The 23354-nt window shown below is 35.0% G+C and overlaps 1 protein-coding gene across 1 annotated transcript; it reads right to left on the bottom strand.

Moving 5' to 3' along the window:
• Nucleotides 1–2987: 2987 nt before the first annotated feature.
• Nucleotides 2988–22196, bottom strand: LOC117326625 (receptor-type tyrosine-protein phosphatase epsilon-like). Its single transcript, XM_033883386.1, has 24 exons — nucleotides 22115–22196; nucleotides 21359–21454; nucleotides 20415–20510; nucleotides 18985–19080; nucleotides 16737–16826; nucleotides 16412–16540; nucleotides 15563–15683; nucleotides 15035–15177; nucleotides 13875–14062; nucleotides 13409–13496; nucleotides 12853–12929; nucleotides 12340–12376; nucleotides 11933–12030; nucleotides 10624–10752; nucleotides 10361–10506; nucleotides 9541–9676; nucleotides 8676–8822; nucleotides 7947–8046; nucleotides 7512–7585; nucleotides 6800–6925; nucleotides 6197–6313; nucleotides 5735–5892; nucleotides 5426–5561; nucleotides 2988–4604 (listed from the first exon to the last, which is right to left on the bottom strand). Exons 1-24 carry the CDS (start codon nucleotides 22194–22196, stop codon nucleotides 4536–4538), a joined length of 2679 nt encoding a protein of 892 aa, XP_033739277.1. The 3' UTR covers nucleotides 2988–4535.
• Nucleotides 22197–23354: the final 1158 nt, after the last annotated feature.

Raw genomic sequence — 23354 nt, 5'->3', positions numbered from 1 at the left:
AACGAGATAAACGTAAACAATGATTGATATCAGTAAAATACTAGAACGTTGAAGATGACTTCTTTAAACCCAGCTACCGACAGCATTTGAAGCTACCGACAAATTGTGAAGCTACCGACATATTGTGAAGCTACCGACATATTTGAAGCTACCGACATCTTTTTAAGCTACCGACATCTTTTAAAGATACCGACATATTTTGTAGCACAAGGATTCATCACCAAACCGTTGACGTTAAACATCGCTAGTTACAAAGCATGCCTGTCCTGATTATTAAGGGCATACTAATAAGGGAGTCTTCTGTGGAATATTATGAATTCTATTTGTTAATCCTGATTTTTACATAACTTTGCTTCTGAAGTAATTGTTTATTAACAATTTCTATTGTATAACATACGAACTATAAAATTCCTTATTTTCCATATGATAAACATGTGTCAGTGTCAATAAATACACAGTTCAGATTTAAAATAACGTGATTTTTGTTGTTGATGTGCTGTTTTTGGGTACCATCTCTCGTGCGTCGTCTATTAATTCTTATTTTAACTTTGATATATTTATTGAATGATTGGCATCATATCTTGATCAAATATCACAATGTTTTCTTCAATCAACCACGAACGGTCACATAGGATGTGCTGTGAGATGTTATTTCATATCAATATCTTTTCAAATTTAAGGAGATATATATTTGCCATTTCTACTTAAGCCTATTTGCGAATTTTCATCTGTTAACTAACATTGCATTTTGTTCTAAATGCATTTGAATCATGATGATAATAATCATAAACAAGAGGCCCATGGGGCCTGTATCGCTCACCTGGTTGGATTTGACCAAATGTCAAAATAATGTTCATGTTCAATTTGTTAATACATTATACAAAAATGTACTCTCTGAAAGACCATATGGATTATTTTTTACAACATAATGGTGTTTAAAGAAACTAAGTCCCTTAGGGTGGGGAAAACCCCTTTGGCCTATGTTTACATAAGAATTGTGTTTATCCCTTAATGCCCAGCGTTACTATACATAGTTATGGGATTGAGGGTCACAGTAACCATTTATGCAAAATCTGTTCCCCCATCACCACGAATGTTTCTGACCAAATTGGGTTCAAATCCATTTAAAACTCAAATCTCTATTTCCCCTATTTGGCCCCTCCCTTCAGGCCCCTTGGTGGTCAGAGTCAATATTTATATAAACTCTCTTTCCCCCTTCCCCTAAGAATATTCCAGACCAAATTTGGTTCAAATCCATTAATAACTTTATGAATAATAGCGATTTAAAGGATAAACCCCTATTTCCCTATTTGGCCCCGCCCCTCAGGTCCCTAGGGGTTAAGAGTAAAAATTTATACAAACTATGTTCCCCTTCTACCAAGGATGTTCCTGACCAAATTTGGTTCAAATTCATTCATAACTTTATGACTAGTAGCGATTTAAAGGAGTAACCCTATTTCCCCTATTTGGCCCCGCCCCTCAGGTCCCTAGGGGTTCAGAGTAACAATTTATGCAAACTCTGTTCACCTTCTGCCAAGGATGTTCCTGACCAAATTTGGTTCAAATTCATTCATAACTTTATGACTAGTAGCGATTTAAAGGAGTAACCCTATTTCCCCTATTTGGCCCCGCCCCTCAGGCCCCTGGGGGTTCAGTGTAAAAATTTATACAAACTCTGTTCCCCTTCTGCCAAGGATGTTACTGACCGAATTTGGTTCAAATTCATTCATAACTTTATGACTAGTAGCGATTTAAAGGAGTAACACCCTATTTCCCCTATTTGGCCCCGCCCCTCAGGCCCCTTGGGGTTCAGAGTAAAAATTTATACAAACTCTGTTCACCTTCTGCCAAGAATGTTCCTGACCAAATTTGGTTCAAATTCATTAATAACTTTATGACTAGTAGCGATTTAAAGGAGTAACCCTATTTCCCCTATTTGGCCCCGCCCCTCAGGCCCCTGGGGGTTCAGTATAAAAATTTATACAAACTCTGTTTCCCTTCTGCCAAGGATGTTACTGACCGAATTTGGTTCAAATTCATTCATAACTTTATGACTAGTAGCGATTTAAAGGAGTAACACCCTATTTACCCTATTTGGTCCCGCCCCTCAGGCCCCTGGGGGTTCAGAGTAAAAATTTATACAAACTCTGTTCCCTTTCTGCCAAGGATGTCACTGACCAAATTTGGTTCAAATTCATTCATAACTTTATGACTAGTAGCGATTTAAAGGAGTAACCCTATTTCCCCTATTTGGCCCCGCCCCTCAGGTCCCTAGGGGTTCAGAGTAAAAATTTATACAAACTCTGTTCCCCATCTGCCAAGGATGTTCCTGGCCAAATGTGGTTCAAATTCATTCATAACTTTATGACTAGTAGCGATTTAAAGGAGTAACCCTATTTCCCCTATTTGGCCCCGCCCCTCAGGCCCCTGGGGGTTCAGAGTAAAAATTTATACAAACTCTGTTCACCTTCCCCCAAGGATGTTCCTGACCAAATTTGGTGAAAATCCATTCAATACTTTATGACTAGTAGCGATTTAAAGGAGTAACCCTATTTCCCCTATTTGGCCCCGCCCCTCAGGCCCCTGGGGGTTCAGAGTAAAAATTTATACAAACTCTGTTCACCTTCTGCCAAGTATGTTTCCTACCAAATTTGGTTCAAATTCATTCATAACTTTATGACAAGTAGCGATTTAAAGGATTAACCATATTTCCCCTATTTGGCCCCGCCCCTCAGGCCCCTGGGGGTTCAGAGTAAAACTGTATACAAACTCTGTTCCCCTTCCCCCAAGGATGTTCCTGACCACATTTGGTGAAAAACCATTCAATACTTTATGACTAGTAGCGATTTAAAGAAAAAGTTGACGGACGACGGACGACGGACGCCGGACGACGGACGACGGACGCTGCACCATGGCATAAGCTCACCGGCCCTTCGGGCCAGGTGAGCTAAAAAAACGAATAAACGAACAATAGAACAAACAAAAAATCAGAATTGTTCACCTTATTTATTGTAATCAAAAAGAGTATCATTTATAACAAGAGGTCCATGGGCATGAACGGTCACCTGGGTTTTGATATATTTCAGTCTAGTGGGGGTCAGTCAGGGTCAAAATGTGAATTCAATTAAGGTATCATCTCAAACTAGGTCGATTCATTTCCAATTGCAAATCAACAAGTGATGCGGTTAAATGTGAGTTTCCTATATTAAATTACAGTAATTTATTAAACGTAGCTATTTTACTCCCGTCCCAGGGAAAACTTTTTTTGTCCCCGTGGATCCTTAGGGCATAGTGTCAATACAATTCCGAAATTTGGATGCTCTCTAGCCACGGGAAGTCTATTAAAAATTTCATTGAGAAATTTCATGTGCTTTCAGTGAGAAATAGAAGTGGTAAATTGTTTATGAACGGACGACGTACGACGCATGACGATGGACAAAAGGCAATGGGAATATATGGCGCCCATCAATTCATAATAAGCAAAATAGATTAATGCAAGAAACAATCCATGAAATCAAATACAATGTAAATACATTTCACATCGACTTAACATGTGTAACCGTAGTAAGACATCAACATTGGAATATAAAAGTGTCACAAAAACAAAAGGTCTTACTTCAGTGAGAGGCAGCAAAACATAAGCATAAGAATACGTAGAACATGATTATTCATAGAGATCCGCCGTATATATAGGGCTGGGTTGTTGCAAACATACCGAATCAAATATAAGACACTGATACTAACCTTGTAACTAATACATGTATTACTATATCGCTCAGGGTAAACTAGATGAAAACCGGTCAACATCTGTCTGAACTGGTTTCGAATTGAAATAAAAAAAAGTTTGAAATACACAAATAAACTATATAGTGCTGCAATAAAACTTCAACCTATTTAAAGCAAATTAAAGTAGTTTACAACATACAAAACAATATATAACAATGCCAAAAAAATGTTTAAAAAATGAGAAAACGAATGGGATTCAATATCAGTCAAAATATAACAAATAAAAACGTCCAACAGAAAACACCAAATTACGTACACTGTTAAAAAGTGATATGTAAAACATCAGTATGCATATATACAACATAATTACTTTCTAACGAAATTAGTGAATCCATGACAGATGAAAAACAACTTGTCGTCGCGTCATTGAAGAAAATGATAACATGCTTGTATGGAACGATTCGGGTGATCACAGGAAAATAAGTTCGTGTACACGTCAGTGGTATCTAGGTACTCCTTTATCAGTCCATGTACACGTCAGCGGTATCCAGGTACTCATTAATCAGTCCATGTACATGTCAGTGGTATCCAGGTACTCATTAATCAGTTCACGTACACGTCGGTTGTATCCAGGTACTCATGAATCAGTTCATGTACATGTCGGTGGTATCCATGTTCTCAATAATCAGTCCATGTACAAGTCAGTGGTATCCATGTACTCATTAATCAGTCCATGTACACGTCGGTGGTATTCCAGGTACTCATTATTCAGTTCACGTATACGTCGGTGGTATCCAGGTACTCATTATTCAGTTCACGTACACGTCGGTGGTATCCAGGTAGTCTTTAATCATGTTGTAGCAGCATTTGTACTGGTCCTGAAAATTTGAATTTAATTTCATTTGATCGAAAATAAACAGTTAATCATTCCGATTATGATAATAATAACACGCCAAAATGATGGGATACTCTTCAGATTAACATAGCCAAGGTTGGCAATTACAAAAAAAGATAAAAAATGGTTTGTCTTCACCCGATGCAAATGACTGAAATACTTTTTTCCATACTATAATATTTATCGCGGAACCTAATTCGATTTGATGCTGATAATGCTGGAAATGTTTACATGACATAACATTAACCATGTATTGGCCAATATCCGAATTTAAGATTAACATATTTTTAGGTGAATAGGGTTTTACTGTAGATACGGATTTATAAAAACATTTAATAATAGTAGTGAATTATGGTAAATAAAAACAAATAAAACAAACAAAAAAAAAAAAAAAAAAAAAAAAACAAACAAAAAACAGCGAAAACCAAAGAGGAAATGCACACAAAAAAACATTTATTTTAAATTATTAAAACAGCATACCAAAATTTGGATTATACCTTAATCAAGAAAACCGCCAGGAAAGCATAAGAACAATGATGGAAATGTAATAAAACAATGGAGTCTCCAGAACAGATAGGCCTCTGATGATTCTAGATCAGTTACTATGGGATGTAATATCCCTCAAAGTTAGAATCTTGGAAATAGAATAATGGCAGCTTTATTATTAGGTTTAAAATGTTGACGTTCGTATTGAACACGAAACAAATTCCTAACGTAATCATGATGGCGACGAAAATATCATTCCTATCATCGACTAAAGCTCGTACATTTGTCTTAAAGAAGTTAGCATGTCAATATACGTACAAAATTGATCACAAATGCTGGACGTCGCACATGCAGCTGACGTGAAATCTGAAAGATATCTACTTCTTCGTCACTTTTCATTTGGTCTCGGGCATTACTGATACAACAGAATAGCCCACTCTTGGAATAGCCATCACTGAAACATCAAACCAGCATGATTATATGACGCAGAAAACTAATTGCATTTCTCTCACATCCTTAACAGTCGTTGATATGTGTTTGCTGACGTCTCACAAAGTATATAATACAAGTTATATTCACTGACGTATACAAAATATTATAGATAAGTATGGAGGTAAAACTACATACCGACACATGACTATTGTTGTCTTGGTATCGTCCGATTTACGTCTGCTGTCAACAAGCTCAAGTAGGTGAAGCAACATGGACGAATCCTTGGGGGCGGATGATTCTCTATCCCATCCAGTCATATGGAACACCCGAACAGTGGTATTGAAGCTATTAACCTGTGAGGAATATATTCCAAGTAGCTATATTTACATTCAAAATATCATGAAAATGATATCTGACACAACCATGACTTAGGAATAGCACTGCTGATATAGAATATAATGAAGGAACATCTATCAAGATATTTCCAGGTCGTCATATGTATGTTTATAGATAGAGATGGTCCATGGGCACAGAATCTTAAAGACTGAGACTCTGTCATGACTTCACCCTTAAGAAACATTCAAAAGAACATTTGTTTAACCAAAATCTTAAAAAAGGTTGGACATTTTATATCATGTTATTATATTTATATATTACCGCGTTTTCGATTGCAATTTCAAGCAAATCAACATTTGCTATTGTTGAAGACTTCCCCCTGTGCTCCAACGTAAAATCTCCAATAGATTTATCTTCATCTTCACTTGGAAGCCAGTTCTAGGATAGGTTAAACGCATGATGTTAAAATGTAATGTAATTATATCTTGATATATGGATTGTACAGTGCAATAAGTGTTGCCAGACTGTGACGTGTGTTGGACCACTGTGATGTCAGAAATAAAAGACATCACAGGTTACTGATGTAATGCTACCACCGACTGAACAGTTTGGAATATAAAAGTTATACCAATGTAAATATTCTTAGAGAGGGACTTTTTAAAATTCGTTTTCAGTTTAAAATTTAATGATAAGTTGTTTTTTGAGTTTGTGAGTCAAACCGGACACCGAACAGCCACAGACTGGGGCTCATTAGAATATATGGTTTTATCTTAAAAACAATTAGCGTGAATCATTTGATAGTAACTGAATATTACATTGCTGTATATTATTCCGATTGTTGACTCTTAATATCCTGATTTTAAGAAATGAAATTATAGTTGAGAGTATCTACTTTGGGTAAAATATGTGTGGAAATAGACATACAATCTCTTCCGGCTCGATGATGACAATTGTTTGACAGCTGTGGTCCATTATCATCGTCAACAGATCCACCACGGTGTCCTCCAGAGGAGTCTGTGTGACGATGTAACCAGATTTGGATGTATAGGACTAAGTGAAATGATAAACACATATCTTTGACATTATACATCAGAATGGCAATTTCAACAAATTGATTGTAAACAGAAAAGAATGTCACTGAAAGGTTCACCCAATGTAGTAAGCGACTACTCGGTACCTGTAGTGATTTTATTTGGTAATACTGCCACAGACATCTACAGACAGAAAAGATTATAGAAAAAGCCCCAACAAACAGGTGTAATTTCAGCAACGAGATTAAATGGCCATATATTGTTTGATATCATAGAACTTCAGTAGCGAACGTTTAAAATGTTATGATTGGCTGTGATATCATTCATATTACAATGTTTCCACTATTGACAAGGAAAAGTAAGAATAATCCACCAACAATTATTGAATAATATTGCAAAATGTGACAATGACCTACATGCAGTTATCAATATAGATATTTTATGTTTTGTTATCGATTAAAATATTCACCTATAAATCATATACAGACATAACTTTAAGTTTTGCATCATAATTATTAATTAACTATTAACTAATTTATTAACCTATTGATTAATTAACACACATATGGTAATCAATCGATTAAAACTAGCTGACAGATACTTACAGGCACTGACACTGCATTGATATAATCCGTTCTACCAGTAGCCTGTGATCGAAGGTACGCCCTGAACTTGTCAACTGAACAGAAGCACCATTTCATTTTCATTAACACATTTTAATAAGACATATAAAGTTCTCTCGTCGAATTTTCATTATACATAGTATGATGACAGATTGTGTAATGTAGATTAATTATTTGTTGTCAAGAAATGTCATTTATCGCTTTAATTTTCGATAGAATTATATATAAACATACGAAAGTAAAACCGTGAAAGTTCGTCTCACAAAACACGTTTAAGATTTACGTCCGACTACAGCTTAAACACGAAAATATGAACTATCGTGAAATCCGATGTTTACAGAGATTACATTGATAACTATACAATCATGTTTTTGTATGAGTGGATGAGTTACATATTTTTATGGCGGATTATTTTACCTGCTGGGACAGATAAGGTCCTATTCTTCATCTTGTTGGATGGCAGTAAGGCGGCTTGGTAGTCTGTCTCATCGTAAGCCGGTTTCATAGACTGTGTCAGCTTAACACAATGTTTGTTGTAAGATTAACAAAGTGGTTATTATATATAATGATCCGAAGTACACACTAGATGTACGCGTTGAAAAAGATGAACTCAAGAAAGGATTGCTTAAACAAACTGTTGGCTTAAAATCGTCAAGTTACTCAGGAAACGGAGAGATATATAAACCTGTAATATGCATGGTGTATGTACACAACACAAAACAACCTCTTCTTTCAATGAGGTATTGTGTGTTGTAGAAAATTCTACGTTTAATCTCCTCAAAGTGTACGTGCATAATTTTCCTTCGTATGAGTAAAATTCTTGTCAGATGGATCTATCAGTGAACATATAAGCTGAGACATAAAGTTGATTTTACAAAAAACGAATGTTAAAAAGACGTATCTCGGCAATGTTTTAGATACAGTTTCCTTCTCAATTAAAAAAAACTATCCCTCATACACTTACTCTATATATAAGTTTATAAGTTCAGATGACAATTGCAATAATAACAAATTTTCGTTTTATTCAGTGTGCTCCTTTTACAATAATGTACTCTTTTCAAATATTGCTATTTTGCATTTCGCTTGGCTTTTTTAATGATATCGAATGGAAATCAAAATTATAATTAGTTGAAAATGTGATATTACCTGGAATTCCTTTCTTAGCTTTGTTTGGTTCGTCGGGCCGCCATTGGAGAGAGCAGTAAGTGTCGTGTGGTACTTCATTCTTGGAATCAGGGTGTCTGGCATATCGAAGGCTTCGATAAGGAGCTGGTGTACAGCTATGTATTGTTCCTGGGAAAAGACAAATATGTGTTGGCATTAAGGATATTCAAAATGGCCTCATAATTGCTAATAACTGCTGCAAATTAGTAATGAAGTGTATTTCGTTAAACCTAGGACCCGCATATAATGCGCCAAGGATTTAATCGTGAGAATGATAAAATTTATATTTGTCAACATCTTTGTTTAGTTTTATGATATGATACTTAAACAGACTCTTGGATAATTTTTCTGTACAAGGCTGATTATATGTAAGAACGTACAAGAAAAGGCACCTAAAACCTTGCGAAATGTTTTAATTTCACCTCTAGATATGTTAAAGATGTCTGATCTTTAAATAGACGAAAGTTTTGTATGGCAGGTGTCGATGGTGAATAACAAGACGCTCACTCTATCAGGGCCCCTGGTCTTAGTGTATTTCTCAGGTGCATTCACGCAAATTTATATATTGGTAATATTTCTCCATGTGGTTTTGATGACAGATGCAAACTTGCTCGTACGTTCTTTTGAGGCATTTTTAAGAGAGAAAGTATTATCCCCCGCCTTTCTGAGTAATTTCAACCTAACTTCGTGCTCCGGCCAGTACTGAGCATATATATTAACATAACATAGAGATATGAATGGCTAGGCATATATAAGAAAGTATAATTAAATAAGACATTGGCATAGAATCTGTAAAGTATTAAAGCTATTATCGAAGAAATATATAACTTAACATTGTGTTACTTACTGCAGTTTGAACCATATTGATCCTATCCTTCCGCATGGTTTTTATGTATTGCATGACGTCAATGTGTCCGAACTCCTTCCCGTATTCCAGGAGAGCGTCCAGGGCAATAAATGTTCCAGTTCTACCAATACCAGCACTGCCAAAAAAGTTCGGTACACATTTGATTTACTTATTAGCGTCTGCGCAAATAAAATTTAAAACATGATACAATATCGTCAATACACAATAAACAGTGAAACTATTTCGCATATTAACAACCAGGATAACGTGATCAACGCATTTTAAACAAGACATGATTCGCGACACAAACTGGAAACCCATTTTAGGGACCACAGAACCAAATCAAAAATAGTTTGTGGGTTTTCTCTGTTTGGGCAGAAGATTTAATAGGAAGGTGAATGCATCGGGGCCTACTGATTGAACATTCATGTGAGAGAAGTTTCATAAGTTTCATGTTTGGGCTTGGCAATACATGTTGATGTAAAATATATAGAATTTTTTTATTTATTTTTTTCTTATTTTTTTTTTTTTTTTTTGTCAGGGGAGTTTATCAAGTGTGTAATTTTTTGCTAATTTAGGTGAGGTTTTGGTGCTGAATTCAAGATGTTGGCCCCTATATAAAAAGTTCAATTTGGTAGAATTTTTTAAATATCCTATTTTCAGGTTTGCGAGATGACATTTTTCAAAAATAGGGCCATTGGATCAGTGCTGAAACTCCTTTTAAGCAGAACAGTGGTAAATGTTAACCTGATTGTCCATGAGAAATCATTTGGTTCTGTGGTTCATTAAGGCCGAACGGTTGATAATGGTCTCTTCTTACCTGCAGTGAACAACCATTTTCCCTGTCAAGACGGTCTGGTAGTTCATCACGCGGCGGTGGAAGACAACAAGTTCGTTTGGGTCCGGAGTCCCGTGGTCGGGCCACGTGGTATAGTGGAACTGATGTATCTGACGTACTGACTTCGTCTGAATGAACAGTTAAGAACATTTAGAATAATAGCTATCAATGTGCAGAAACATGTACATGTACATAAATATGAAGTTTGACTTTTCTAACTGTTGTTATTTCAGTATTATTTATACCTTCTTATATGTTACTGTAAGATCACGGATGACGTAGAAGGCATACGACCTTTCTCTGTCCATAGTGATGCTGAAAGTTGCCGTGATCAAAGGTTCTCCCTCATCTGGCCAATACTTGTCGCACTTCGGCTAAAATTTGGAGAGAAAATATAAGATTGCCATTGATGATCAAATTGTCTATCTTCAGATTAATCAAGGCTTTTTATATCATATTTATCGACATTTCATCTTATTCGTGATCTCTGTCCATTTTAAACAGATCAGACCTTACGTTCTCTACTGTACGGTTGTAATCTTCCTCTAGTCCCTCTATACTAGACAGTTATCATACCTGTCTAGTCAAAATATGTAACACAACTATGATGAATAATATGTATAGTTGCCAACAATATATTGTCTCAACAATTATCTGACTGCGTAAATGCTAACAGTCAATTTGTTTTCACGTTCAGAGTTAGAAACGAGAGATAAAACTGATAAGGCATTAATTCTATGAAACCTCTGACACATAACAATTAGCTACTGTGACGTATAAATTATAAGGAAATATACAACAGTGGTTTGCTTCTCTTGATAACGAATACAACAATATCTCTATGTCTCTATATCTAAAATGTTGTAATACTTCATCTTCTTAAAAAACATGATTTTTAAAACATTGAAATAAACTTGAATGAACACCTTACACATCCCCTTTTCACTGACTCGAATATCTTAAGACAAACATCTCATGCATAATCAAGCATACCTGTAAATACGACTGGTCGTACTTGGAGGGACAAATGGTTCCTTCTCAATACCACCGAAGGAAATGATATAATGTTACTATCTCTGTTCCGGGACGCATTTTATTGTTTCTTTGGGTAGTTGATAGAGATAACTATTTGATAGCATTTTCATTCAATAATTCAACAAATTGATTAAGGATTGGTACCACATTTGTTTGCTCATTATTTGTTCCCCGAGAAAATATTTAGTAAGTTTTAGTTTCCCTTGATTGTCTAAGATATAGCATTGCCTTAATACCGTATTTGTAAACTTAAATGTAAAATGAAAGTTTTTTTTTTTATTTTCGAATTTAAAGCCTACCAACGAAAGTCACATCTAATTAGTAAAGGCGGACTAGAATAAAATGACAATAACCGAAATCCGATTATCCGAAATAAGGTAATACAAATGTTTTCTCGTTAATTCATCATAACTAGTGTACTGTCGTTGAAGAAAAACAATGAAGATACGGGAGAACCTTTCTTTAAATTCAATCAATGCAAATCAAATAACATTTTAAAGTGTTACAAAATGTACTTACTCTTCCTCCTTCTATGAGATTTGTCAACATGACAATTTTACCGGTCTGCAGCTGCCATATCATCCGCCAGAAATCATTCACAGTGCCAGGCCTCGGTCCTAAAAATGAATATATATACTAATAGATGTTTCAACAAGGACATACAGTCTGTATTTTTGCTCAACTCAGTTACATTATAATTTCATTTTATTTCCTAACGTAGATGGCCGTATGAAAGAAAACAATCTGCGATCATGTGAACCTATTTTATGAAGAAATAGAAAGCGATGTACTTTATTATTATTATTTTTCGGAATGAAATATTTTATTATTAGCGCCTTAACACTTAAATTTCAAAGTCTACAAAGCATTAACAGGTGTTACAATTATATGTAAATAAGCATCCTGTCTGGTACACACATGCTTACCTTGTGTTGCTACGTATTCCGCAGTTTTTCTAACACTCTGCAAAATATGAAAAACATATTATGATAACATATTGTATTATCATAATATATCATTAAAACATATGATATTTCATCATTTGATACTTCCATAATTCCATAATAAAAAAGTTTCTGTCATATCATAAATGACATGCGACAATTTTTGACAATTGACAAATCGTTTAGATAAGGGAGGTGCTAATTATCTGTTTTTTAAACCCGGGCGAATCATGTTTTTAAACTTTTTCAGTGTGTTATTTAAGATTTATTGCATAAATAATTTACAATTCTATTTATGGGGCAGACTCATTTAATTAGAGATTGGAAGGGAAGTTTTTCCTTCATTTGTGTTATTTAGTGCAACCTATAAGCTAAAGTAAATGCGAATTTCCTATTTTCGTCGCGACTAGATAGAAACCGAAACATATTATTGACAAGCAAGGTAAGTATTAGGTTTCGAGTTGTCTTCTGTTATTTCTCATTAACTATACTAACATCGATGTAGTTGGCGTTGATGTAATCGGAGTGTGGATCTTTGTCAACTTTATCAAGAGTCACACGAGAATGATCATCTGTAAAAGATAACATGCCGCTCTTATATGGCAGATTTACAATATACAATAACATTGTATAGAAAAAAAGATTGTCCTTTTCAAGTCATGAATGAGTGAGTGATTTGTATCATATAACGAACTTTATGTTCATTTTACTCGACCTTAGACGGTTGGTTTATCAATAGAGCGCGTGTATACACGCTCCATAAGTTAAGCTACAGGTTCAACTCAGTCATAGCTTGACAAAGGGGGGTAAATCGGCCTTGAGACGTTGCGACACCTTGAACACGTTCATTGTCTTTTGTACAAAATAACATTTTGATATAAGGCTAATCATGATTTGAAAAAAATAGGAAAAAACAAATCGTTAATTTAATTACTTTTAAGGTCCTAAACGAACTAAGTTTATAAAGGATGAATCATTATCATTTTACGATTGCAATATTATTTTCGTGTAATTATTTTTCAGAATAATAATTGAACAAATATATACTTACAGGGAAACGTGGTTTTGAATCTGTTCTTTGCTTTGTTTTGTTGCAACATTCCAATGGTATGAGCATGTAAAGCTCCAGACGGTATAGACTATAACAGGAAAGGAATGTACATGTGGAATCTTGTATTGTTTTTTATTTTTTTATTTTAGAAACGCAACATTATTCATAATACAAAAAGGATTATCCTATGGTTCTTATTCATTGATATTGGCTTTCTTTATAAATGATATATATGTTACTTTTAAAGGATGCTTCAAAACATGTTGTTTGAAAACGACTGCTTATTAATCCTACAAATGAAGGGGACAAACATTGAGGTGATGTAATCTGTTTATCTATCTATTTCTATTTCTGACTTTATTTTCTCGTACATTACCGTATATCCTGTAAATGGTAACACTTTCCTTATTAGCATAACGCTGATTGTGTTGACCTTGTTTTTTTTGTTTTTTTTAGATTACTATACCTTGTAATCGTTCTCGAAAGCCTTGGCCTTGTTTTTCAGTTTTGTTTGGACAAGAGATTTGAGGGTGGAGACAGGAATTCCAACAGGACCGGTATTATAGTAGACGCTACCACTAGATCCGGGCTCTCTTCCTACCTCATCAGTGTTAACATAAACATTGACTGTGTCCTCGTGTGACTCGTCTGGATCTGTTATGTACATCACACATATACATTAGTTTATGTACCATGCTATGCACTACCAAGAGTTATATACACTTTCCGCAATTAAAACGCCCCCCAAAATGTAAGCTTCTCTTTTTCCGTTAAGGTTTAAAGTGAATGAATAGGTTATAGCATCCAGAAGAAATTGAACCTCTATATTTTATACGTAGATTTAGGTTTTATGTTTAGGACTCTGTTATGAGTTGGCTATTTGATTGTGTTAGTTAAATATGCTTGTAAAAATTGGGGTAATTTTATACATATTTTAGAAAAACAGAGTATACAGTGAGGGCGATGAAGCATCGATAACATTGCTTATTATATCTATCCGGATAATAGTCTCCCTTTATCATTATTTTTTCTATATGTTTCTCACGATGAAACATAGATCACCTAATGCATTACTGTAGATGGTTTTCTCTGCAACCTTAGGTTTGCCAGACGGGTCTTCTGTTTCTAGCGCAGAAAATTAACGTTAAATCTAAAGTTCCACTGAAGCATCGTGCTGTATTACATTTCTCAAAGTGAAATATCGAAAAGTATCTTTTGTACAAGTAATATTTATTCACTAGTGGAAAATATCACATTTTTTCTGATATTGAAAAACATCATTTTATCTCATTTGACTGATCAATGGTAGAACTTTAACGCTGACCGGTAGATTTTGATATGAAATGTAAGAAACAGAATATCCAATAGTATATTGTGAAAAATCTAAATAGTAGCCCATCTCATGAAATATATTTGTTATTACTAAAGACACTGTTAGATATCCTCTGTGTCTATCATAGCAATATCGAAACATGTTTTTATGATGTCGATCGTGAGCATTGGTATTTGCTGCGCTTATTTTTTGCAGGTGGGTATGTGAGACGAACAAGAGATTCAAGGTCCGGATAATAGTCTCCTTTTATTATTTTTTCTATGTTTTGTTTCTCAAGATGAAACCTGGATCACCTAATGGATTACTGTAGACGTTTCTCTCTGCAACCTCAGATTTGCCAGATGAGTCTTGCGGTTCGTTGTAAGTGTTCTTCTTGTGTACATTGGAACGACTGATATCAGTAAAGGATTCCTGTTTACCGGCACTCAAGCGACGTCTGTGGAAAAATGGCACGAATACATAGAATATCACAAATGTATAAGGAGGAACTTGTTGAATAGTGTGTTTTAACAATGCTCTTTCATCAATGAAATAATTTCAATAAAACTGTGACTCTCGAAATCGATTAAAGGGGGAGAGGGTCAACACATGGATGGGTGGAATGAAAAACAGGAGGGTGAGCATTTTTGCTTCGTGGAAGTCTCACGTCATCAAAAGAGGAATCTGTGTATAGTTTATGTGTATAGTGTATAAATACATTCTGCTATGCAACCATATTTGTAGAACAATTTAAAAACTGTCATACTAATGATTAATTATGTGTAAATAGTAAATCTTAGCTACATGTTTTCTACATCTTGATAAACATTGATATATATTACCTTCTGACGATGATGACAATAACAATAGCGATGACAGCTACAACAATCACCCCTGCGATAGCTCCTACTATTGGTCCAACGTCTACTGGTGGTGGTGGACTTTCGGATTGTTTGTCTTGTTCTGTTACAGAGAAAAATAGCATTAAAGAATTTTGAATGATTTCAAAATGGAAATACAGTAAAAAAAACTTCATTGTCGAACTATTTATATTTTAAAACAGCCGTTTGCAAGCTAGAGTAGATATTGTTATTCCACAAACATTTGTATTTGACCTAGCACTTATTCTGCCTATTCGGCGTACAAGAAGTACATTGTAGTTGTGATAAATAAAATCCTACATCGGTCTTCTCCGTATTCAGCGATATCTCAACCCCGAGTGTAAAAGTTTGGCTGGTCAATACGAAGTTTAACGAGTGCTGCCGAGCCGTACTCTTTTACGAGAGTTGTGATATCCTTGAGATAGACTGATGTTTTATTAGTTGTCTAGCATTATTAAAGGTATGTTGATGTGAAACCAATTCACTATCTATGAAATCAGTTGGGACATGGTCCCGCTACATACAATGACGACACTAGCCCACTGTAAATAGCGGCATACCGCGTGCTCGCTGTTTTCCCCTATTCCATCTGAGATACAGCTTTCTCATCCTTAAGAATCACAAAATTGCCCTGAGATATTGAATTTGTTTGCCTCATAAAATTATCTTTTTCCTGTGTTGAGCTGTGTTATTATTCAACTATGCATTTTGTATTAATGATACATTGTTACTGTCGTCCCTGGGGTTTCACATGTTTGTCTTAACTTAACTGAGAAGAAACGCATGGGTAGACATAAAAGATATAAGTACTTGTATTGCAGAATTCCCCTTTGTAGTCAGATTCACATTCGGTCGCGCAAGCACCAGTGATTTTATTACATCTTCTACAATGGCCACATGTCATGTTGCACTTCAATCCGTGTAAACCCGCCTTACATTCTATAGAAAGTGGGAAAAAAAACAAGATTAAAGCTTTGCGATCTTAAAGTGCACGCAGTCATAATGATTTTTTGTTCATTATAAGATATATGTAACGTAACAACAGCACTATCATAACTGTGGTTTAAATGATTCGCTCATCCATTGTTCATTACAATATATATTTGTATACCAACACTGCTATAAATACACTTACCCGTGCATTCCCCGCTCAGCTGACCACATTTAACGCACCTGCTATTGCATGTCATCGAACAGTTTGTACCGTAAAATCCCCCTGAACAACCTAGAAATTAAATAACGTAATATAATGACGAAGATGACAATTATTTCATTGTAGTTGTATGTATAAGGTTCTTAAGATATTCAATTGTCTCTCATTTCCTTCACGCAATACCACCCTTATACCACCACCGTGGGTATTTTAGTTGGGCGCTAATTTTGTAACAGAGGAGAAAATGTAGCGGCCAGACCGGGGTTTGAACCCGGGACCTCCGAACACTAGCCGGATGCTCTACCAATTGAGCTACCTGGTTACCGATGATCGACCCAGTCCAGTCCCGCTACACAACATTAAAAACTCAGCTGTGATGCAATCAATTGTTATAACGTAAACTAGGATATTTGGGTGGTGGTTGGGGGAAAGCTGGAGTATCCGATAAAAAACCGTCGACATACGGTCAGAGGAAGGCAACTCCCCATGTGGATTTCAAACCCGCAACCCAGAGGTGGAGTGCTAGTGATAAAGCGTTGGGACACCTTAATCACTCGGCCACCGCAGCCCGTCTGACATATAAGCGCCAAAATGTACCAAACCAAATTATAACGTCGTCGTTTTTAATATGATAAATATTCCGGACGCACCGTTTTTCGGCTTGGTAATTGGGTAATTATATATAATTATACTTTACTTCCGTGAACACAGCAGAGGATTTTTATCGTCCTGTTTGCATAAACTGCGCCGTTTTATCATTCTTTAGTAAAGGTATGGTTGCTAAAATTCGTGTTTGTTAAGTTTCTACGAGTAAAATTTCATTTGCTGCTTGTATAAACACAAAGATGCCTTTTTATAAAGCTACGTAACTTACGAATTTCCGTAACATCTGACTTAGTCAGATTTACGATTTGCGTTTCACAAAAACTCGATCCATTTCTTACGAATATTCGTAAGTTTGACAAAACCTTGCGTAACTTTACCCGATAACTTTCTGTAGGAAAACAATTCAAAATCGTACGCAAGCATGGCCTTTTTAACAGAAAATTATTCATATTCGTAGACTGGACCAACAGTAAGTTTATTTTAAGACAATCTAATTTAAATCTAGATGGTCATTCTCACTACGTTACATGAACATCTAACAACATCCCATTAGGAGGGTCACGTTCTGATGACCTTGCACCGTCATTGTTAATGAATATGTATATGAATATATATTGTGAAATCATTTCAATGTTTGTTTTAAACGAAATTCTACAGTAGACATCGTGGTCTGTGAATGACCATTACTCCAAAAGCAATCACCGAGTGACGATGATACAAACTATTGTTTAACGGTGTTCTAAGGAAAATATTCCATTTTAACTACGGCTCAGATACCAGAGGTCGGATAGTTACATGGACGTCAGAATAAGCCAAATTTGACACAGGAAGTACACACACTAAAATAAAAATCACCATATTTTGACCAGAAAAACGCCAAAATTTTTCCAACACCTAAATATCCCAATTTTTGGTATGTATATTACAGCCTGCAAAATCATAGACAGCACATGTAGAAGTGCAGTAGATACATAAATGAATGCACGTATTTGGAAGCTACAGGAAAGTAATTGGACAGCTAAAGGTGCGATATTGAATTGGCACATACTTATCAATTGTGACATCGACTTTTTTTGTCATTACTCTCCAAGTATATGTAGGTGTGTATACCCAGTGTGAGAATTCCAAAGAACTATAATTGTTCCATCAAAAGAAGGTTAGAATCACAATTTTTACATCAAACATACATATACATGTATACATAGCCGAACACTTTTTTGAGAGCGCATTACCTGCATCAATTCTTAATTCGATTTTTATCATTATCAAAATGACACCAAAATCTAATCGAGCTTATTCTTCAAACCTGTAATACATCAATTTGTTTGATGTAGCATACATTACCTGCTTTTAAACAAATTGATGTAAAGTAGGTACTCCTTGTTGACAAACTTGTTATCTTTTTAAATCGAATGTCTAATGATTTCATATTGAAAAGAAAAGTATTGATGAATAATCATTAGTTCAAACCGTATAAAATGGTCAAAAAAACCAATAGTGATTTCATCGACTTGAATATATCTTTTGGTTTAGATAACGAGTACGTTTCATTTATTGATATAGGGAATATTACTGAATTGATTTGAGTATTTCACATTATATGATATAGCAAACTGTTATTTACCTATACAATGTCCCGAGTCTCTTCTACACAACGTCTCATTACAATTTCCAGGACATTCCTGATCACATGCATTGCCGTACTTTCCAGCAACGCATTCTGAAAACATACGAATGCATGAATGATCATTATTTGTTTGCCTGCTATCGCCATTTATCAGTTTCAATTGCACGAGTTATAACACGTTATTGTTATTATGTAAGACGAACGTATTGACTCAATGAATGCCATTTTCTCAAACTATTGAAACGCCAGAATGCTTATATTCATAACGTTGATGACTGCAAGGCCTGCATTGGTATCACTGTGTTTAAATATGCAATACTATTATCTAATTTATAAAGTTGTTGCTCACCATGACAGCTCCCGTTATCTTTCTCACATAGACTATCCAAGCAATTTGTAGAACAATTAAGTTCACATGTGTTGCCGTGCTTCTGGGGAACACAATCTTTAAAGATGAAAATAAAAGGAAAATCATAATAATTAATGTATAGTATCTGAAGATAGACTTTCATATGATCCCAGTCTGTGATTCCCACAGGTAAGTTTGCACTATGTGATGGTCAGAATATGTGTGCTCAAGAGCTGTGTGCTCAGAAGCTGTGTGCTTAGAGAGCTGCGTGACGACAAAACATGTAAAGTGACATTGGTAAGCCTGGACGTCATGAGATGTACATAGTGATTAGACTTTTAAGAGTCAGGACAACCTACCTTTACTGTGCTGTTCATACATTAAAATCATTGGAAGCAGACTGGAGATAACATCGAAACGTTGTGTTCGCAACTAGAGCAAGAGACTGTCATAACACGGTTACGCGGGATAGTTAAATAAGGATAACTATATATAATTATTTAGTTGTGTAGACTATATAAATCCATCTGTGCAATGTGTTATCGAGTCGAGTGAGTGGGTGTGTTGGTATTGTACATGTTGTACATGTAGGTAGAATATTTCTTATAATTTTGTTTGATAAATATTTGTTTGTATATATTTCTGTGTTGTGAAGTCTATCAGCTGATAAGTAAACCGGCCTATTCCCACAATTATTAACGTGTAGACTGGATATAACATCGACTGTGGAGTAAAGTTGTTGCTCTATCAATAAGCATTTGTCACGGAGTGCAATGTATTCTTCAATGTAACAAAAGTCAATATTTCATTTATTAACAAAAGGAATATTAATGGATTGGTAGAGGCAGTCAATAGTATATGATATAGTACACTGTTATTTACCTATACAGTCTCCGGAGTCCCTTCTACACAACGTCTCATTACAATTTCTGGGACAGTCCTAATCACGTCCATTACCGTACAGCCATACATTGTACTAATAATCGCCATGGACCTGGATCTTATCATTTTTATGATATATCAGAAATAGCCGTTAGATTATTTTGGTGAGTAATATCTAAATTAAACAGTAACTCACCTTTACAGGTTCCTGTGTCCCGTTCACAAATCATGTCCTTACAATTTCCTGAACAGTTCCGATCACAGTCAGTACCGTGCTTTCCAGGAATACAATCTGTAAAATATAATGTCTCTCCATAGCAAATGATACTTTATTGCATTATATCGTTTTGTCGTTATTTGAATATCACAGCATTATTTTCTGAATTTCCCTAATATGTTTAATACAACTACAAATAAGGTTTACAACGACACAAGTCCTTTTTGATGATTCTTTTTGTATATGATAATTAATTGTATTTGTTTAAGCTATAAGTATAATGATAATCATTACCGAAGATGTGTCACTCTCATGGACGGTGCAAAGCAAAAATCCATTAGTTAGCTTCGAGATGAATAAAAACCTGATCTTCTCATAATAAATTATATAAAGAGAAATATCGTTCGGATACAGATAAATGTAGTGTTTTACTTATTATTGATTCAGATACTTGATACTAAATTGTTATAGTTTCTACATGAGTGTGTTTTCAATGGATACATAAAGCGAATAAATGAAATAGGTCATTCAATGAAACATTTTCAACACGTAAACTGTGAGAGCGTAAAAGACAAAATTTCGACTGAGCTTGGAACGGGACAAAATACATAAGATAGAGATTATCGTGCAATCTTCATCTTAACCTGTATTTAGTATTCGTTATATATAAAAACAATACACATTATATAACTATTAATAATATGTCACAACAGTTGAACTGTATTGGCAAATACACACAAATAGACAAAAACAAACATTTATAATCTATCTCGATTTATGATATTTTACAGATAACAAATCTTTCAATGCATGCTATTCTGACTTTTCAAAATTAACGGTCTTAATCGTGATATCATTCTATATTCCAAATTTATCATTATAAAATCACGAATATGTTCGTAAGTTAGAAAGCTGTAACTCACCATAACATTCCCCGTTGTCTTTCTCACACAGTCGGTCCTGACAATTTGTAGAGCAGTCCTGTTCACATCTAATGCCGTACTGCTGAGGAACACATTCTAAAAGCATGTAAAATAACGATTACTTCCTTCGTCAAATATGTGTTATTTTATTATCAATATTTCCTTATGTATATTTGTCATTGCATGTAAGCACTGCCTTAATCTGTTGGATGCATTAACAATGGAGTATTTCCTAACAATTTGTAAGGCAGTCATGATCACATGTTTTCATACTTTTCAGGAATGCATTCTGAAATCGTAAGAACCTTCCCAAAATGAATATATTAACGGATCGGACTGATCGCTTCCTTCATTTCATTCCCTCAATATCACCATTTTGATTATCATCTTCATTTAATAATAACCATAGTAGTTGGATTGTTTCCGTGCATAATAAGTACACCGACTCTAATTTGTAACTCACCTACACAGTTTCCAGTGTCCTTTACACACAATGATTGATTGCAAGTTTTGGGACAGTCCTGATCACACGTACTATTGAACTTCCCGGGAATACACTCTGAAAATATAAGAGTCCTCTTTAACTTTTTCTTATAGCAGACATTACCGCTCCTTGTTCGTATCATTTATACAATAGCATAGTGTAGACATTGTAGTGAAAGGAATCGTTAATCCTTAGCAAACACATCGATACAACAAAAAATACGGAATAAAACAGTCGTTTGATCGCAGAGATATTGGTATTATAATTATTACCTAGATTTCGCATTATCCTCATTTTGTTCGCACACTCTTTCAAAGTAATTTGTAGAGCAATCCTGGCCACAAATAATGCCATAGTTCTCAGGAACGCAGTCCGATAAAAACAAACTAAATATAATTGTTAGCTTCTCAAAATATGTTTTCATTGGTACTTTATATGCGATCATTATGCATAATGCTATCACTTTGAATATACATGTACTTTGATTCACTTACATAAGAATCCTTATAAATTACGTTTTCTTGCTGACTCGAAAATTTCCTGTCTAAATTCTTATATACAATCCTGTTCCTTCCATTCTTAATGTTATTGTGTCAGGGTTGAATTTTAATCTAATTTGATTCCAAAACTACGTGACAATAAATGGAAACTACATTGTGTTGCTACCTTGAGAAATTCCTCGATTAAGTCTTTATACAATCTTCTTACTTCCATTCTTAGTGCTATACATGCTTGCAGTCGTAATGAGATAACGGTTTGGTTTGGTTGGTTTATTTTGTTTAACGTTCTATTAACAGCTAAGGTCATTTAATGACGGCCTCCCGTGCGTGCGACATGCATGCGTGTGGTGAGTGCGTATGTTAGAACGTCTCTTCTTTCAAAACTTTCTATTTTGCACTTTTTACACTAGTATTATCCGTTTCAAATAGAAAATCTGCCTTCCTTTGTATGTTATGAAAAGAGCATAATTTTGAAATATCCCAGAGCTTATTTTGCTAAAACTACAACTAGATTCTAAGAGGAAATACGGAATTGCTCGGATAATGAAATCAGGAGAATTGATTTCTGGTCGACAATATCTGTGTTGAGTTTGGGGACAATACCTCACGGCAGACTATTAGCCTGAGCATTGGAACAAATTGTAACCCTCTCTGGGCCGACTTGTGTTCTGTTTTCAATCGAGGTTGACTATATTTGAGACCTTATCTGAACAGGTAGCAGATAACTTGAAAAGTTCTTTCATTTTACCTATACATATACTGACGATGCATTTGTTTTAATATTAAAAACTCCTTTGGCGATCAGATATACCATGCATAACTTTTAATCAATGACAAAACAGACAATTTGCCACATAAAAAGTGTACCTCGATCTCTACATGGAACGTAACCGAAAGGGAGAGATTACTAATAAGCTTTACCCGCCATACAAGTTTAGTTCAAATCCTTGTTAAGTCTCATTCTCAAAATGAGAACTGGGGTGGTGACAACGGAACAATCAGACATGTAAAG

The sequence above is a fragment of the Pecten maximus genome, chromosome 4 (assembly GCF_902652985.1).
Source record: "Pecten maximus chromosome 4, xPecMax1.1, whole genome shotgun sequence".
Taxonomy (NCBI): Eukaryota; Metazoa; Mollusca; class Bivalvia; order Pectinida; family Pectinidae; genus Pecten; species Pecten maximus.
Note: the sequence above shows the minus strand (reverse complement) of the source record. Positions and strands in the feature narration are given on the sequence as shown.

Coding starts and splice junctions, on each gene's coding strand:
- LOC117326625 (XM_033883386.1), bottom strand. CDS start 22,196: ATGGCATTATTTGTGGCCAGGATTGCTCTACAAATTACTTTGAAAGAG. Junction 10,753..11,932: donor ATCTCATAGAAGGAGGAAGA/GTAAGTACATTT, acceptor TCCAAATTTTAG/CCGAAGTGCGACAAGTATTG. Junction 8,047..8,675: donor AGCTAAGAAAGGAATTCCAG/GTAATATCACAT, acceptor CATTGTGTTAAG/CTGACACAGTCTATGAAACC.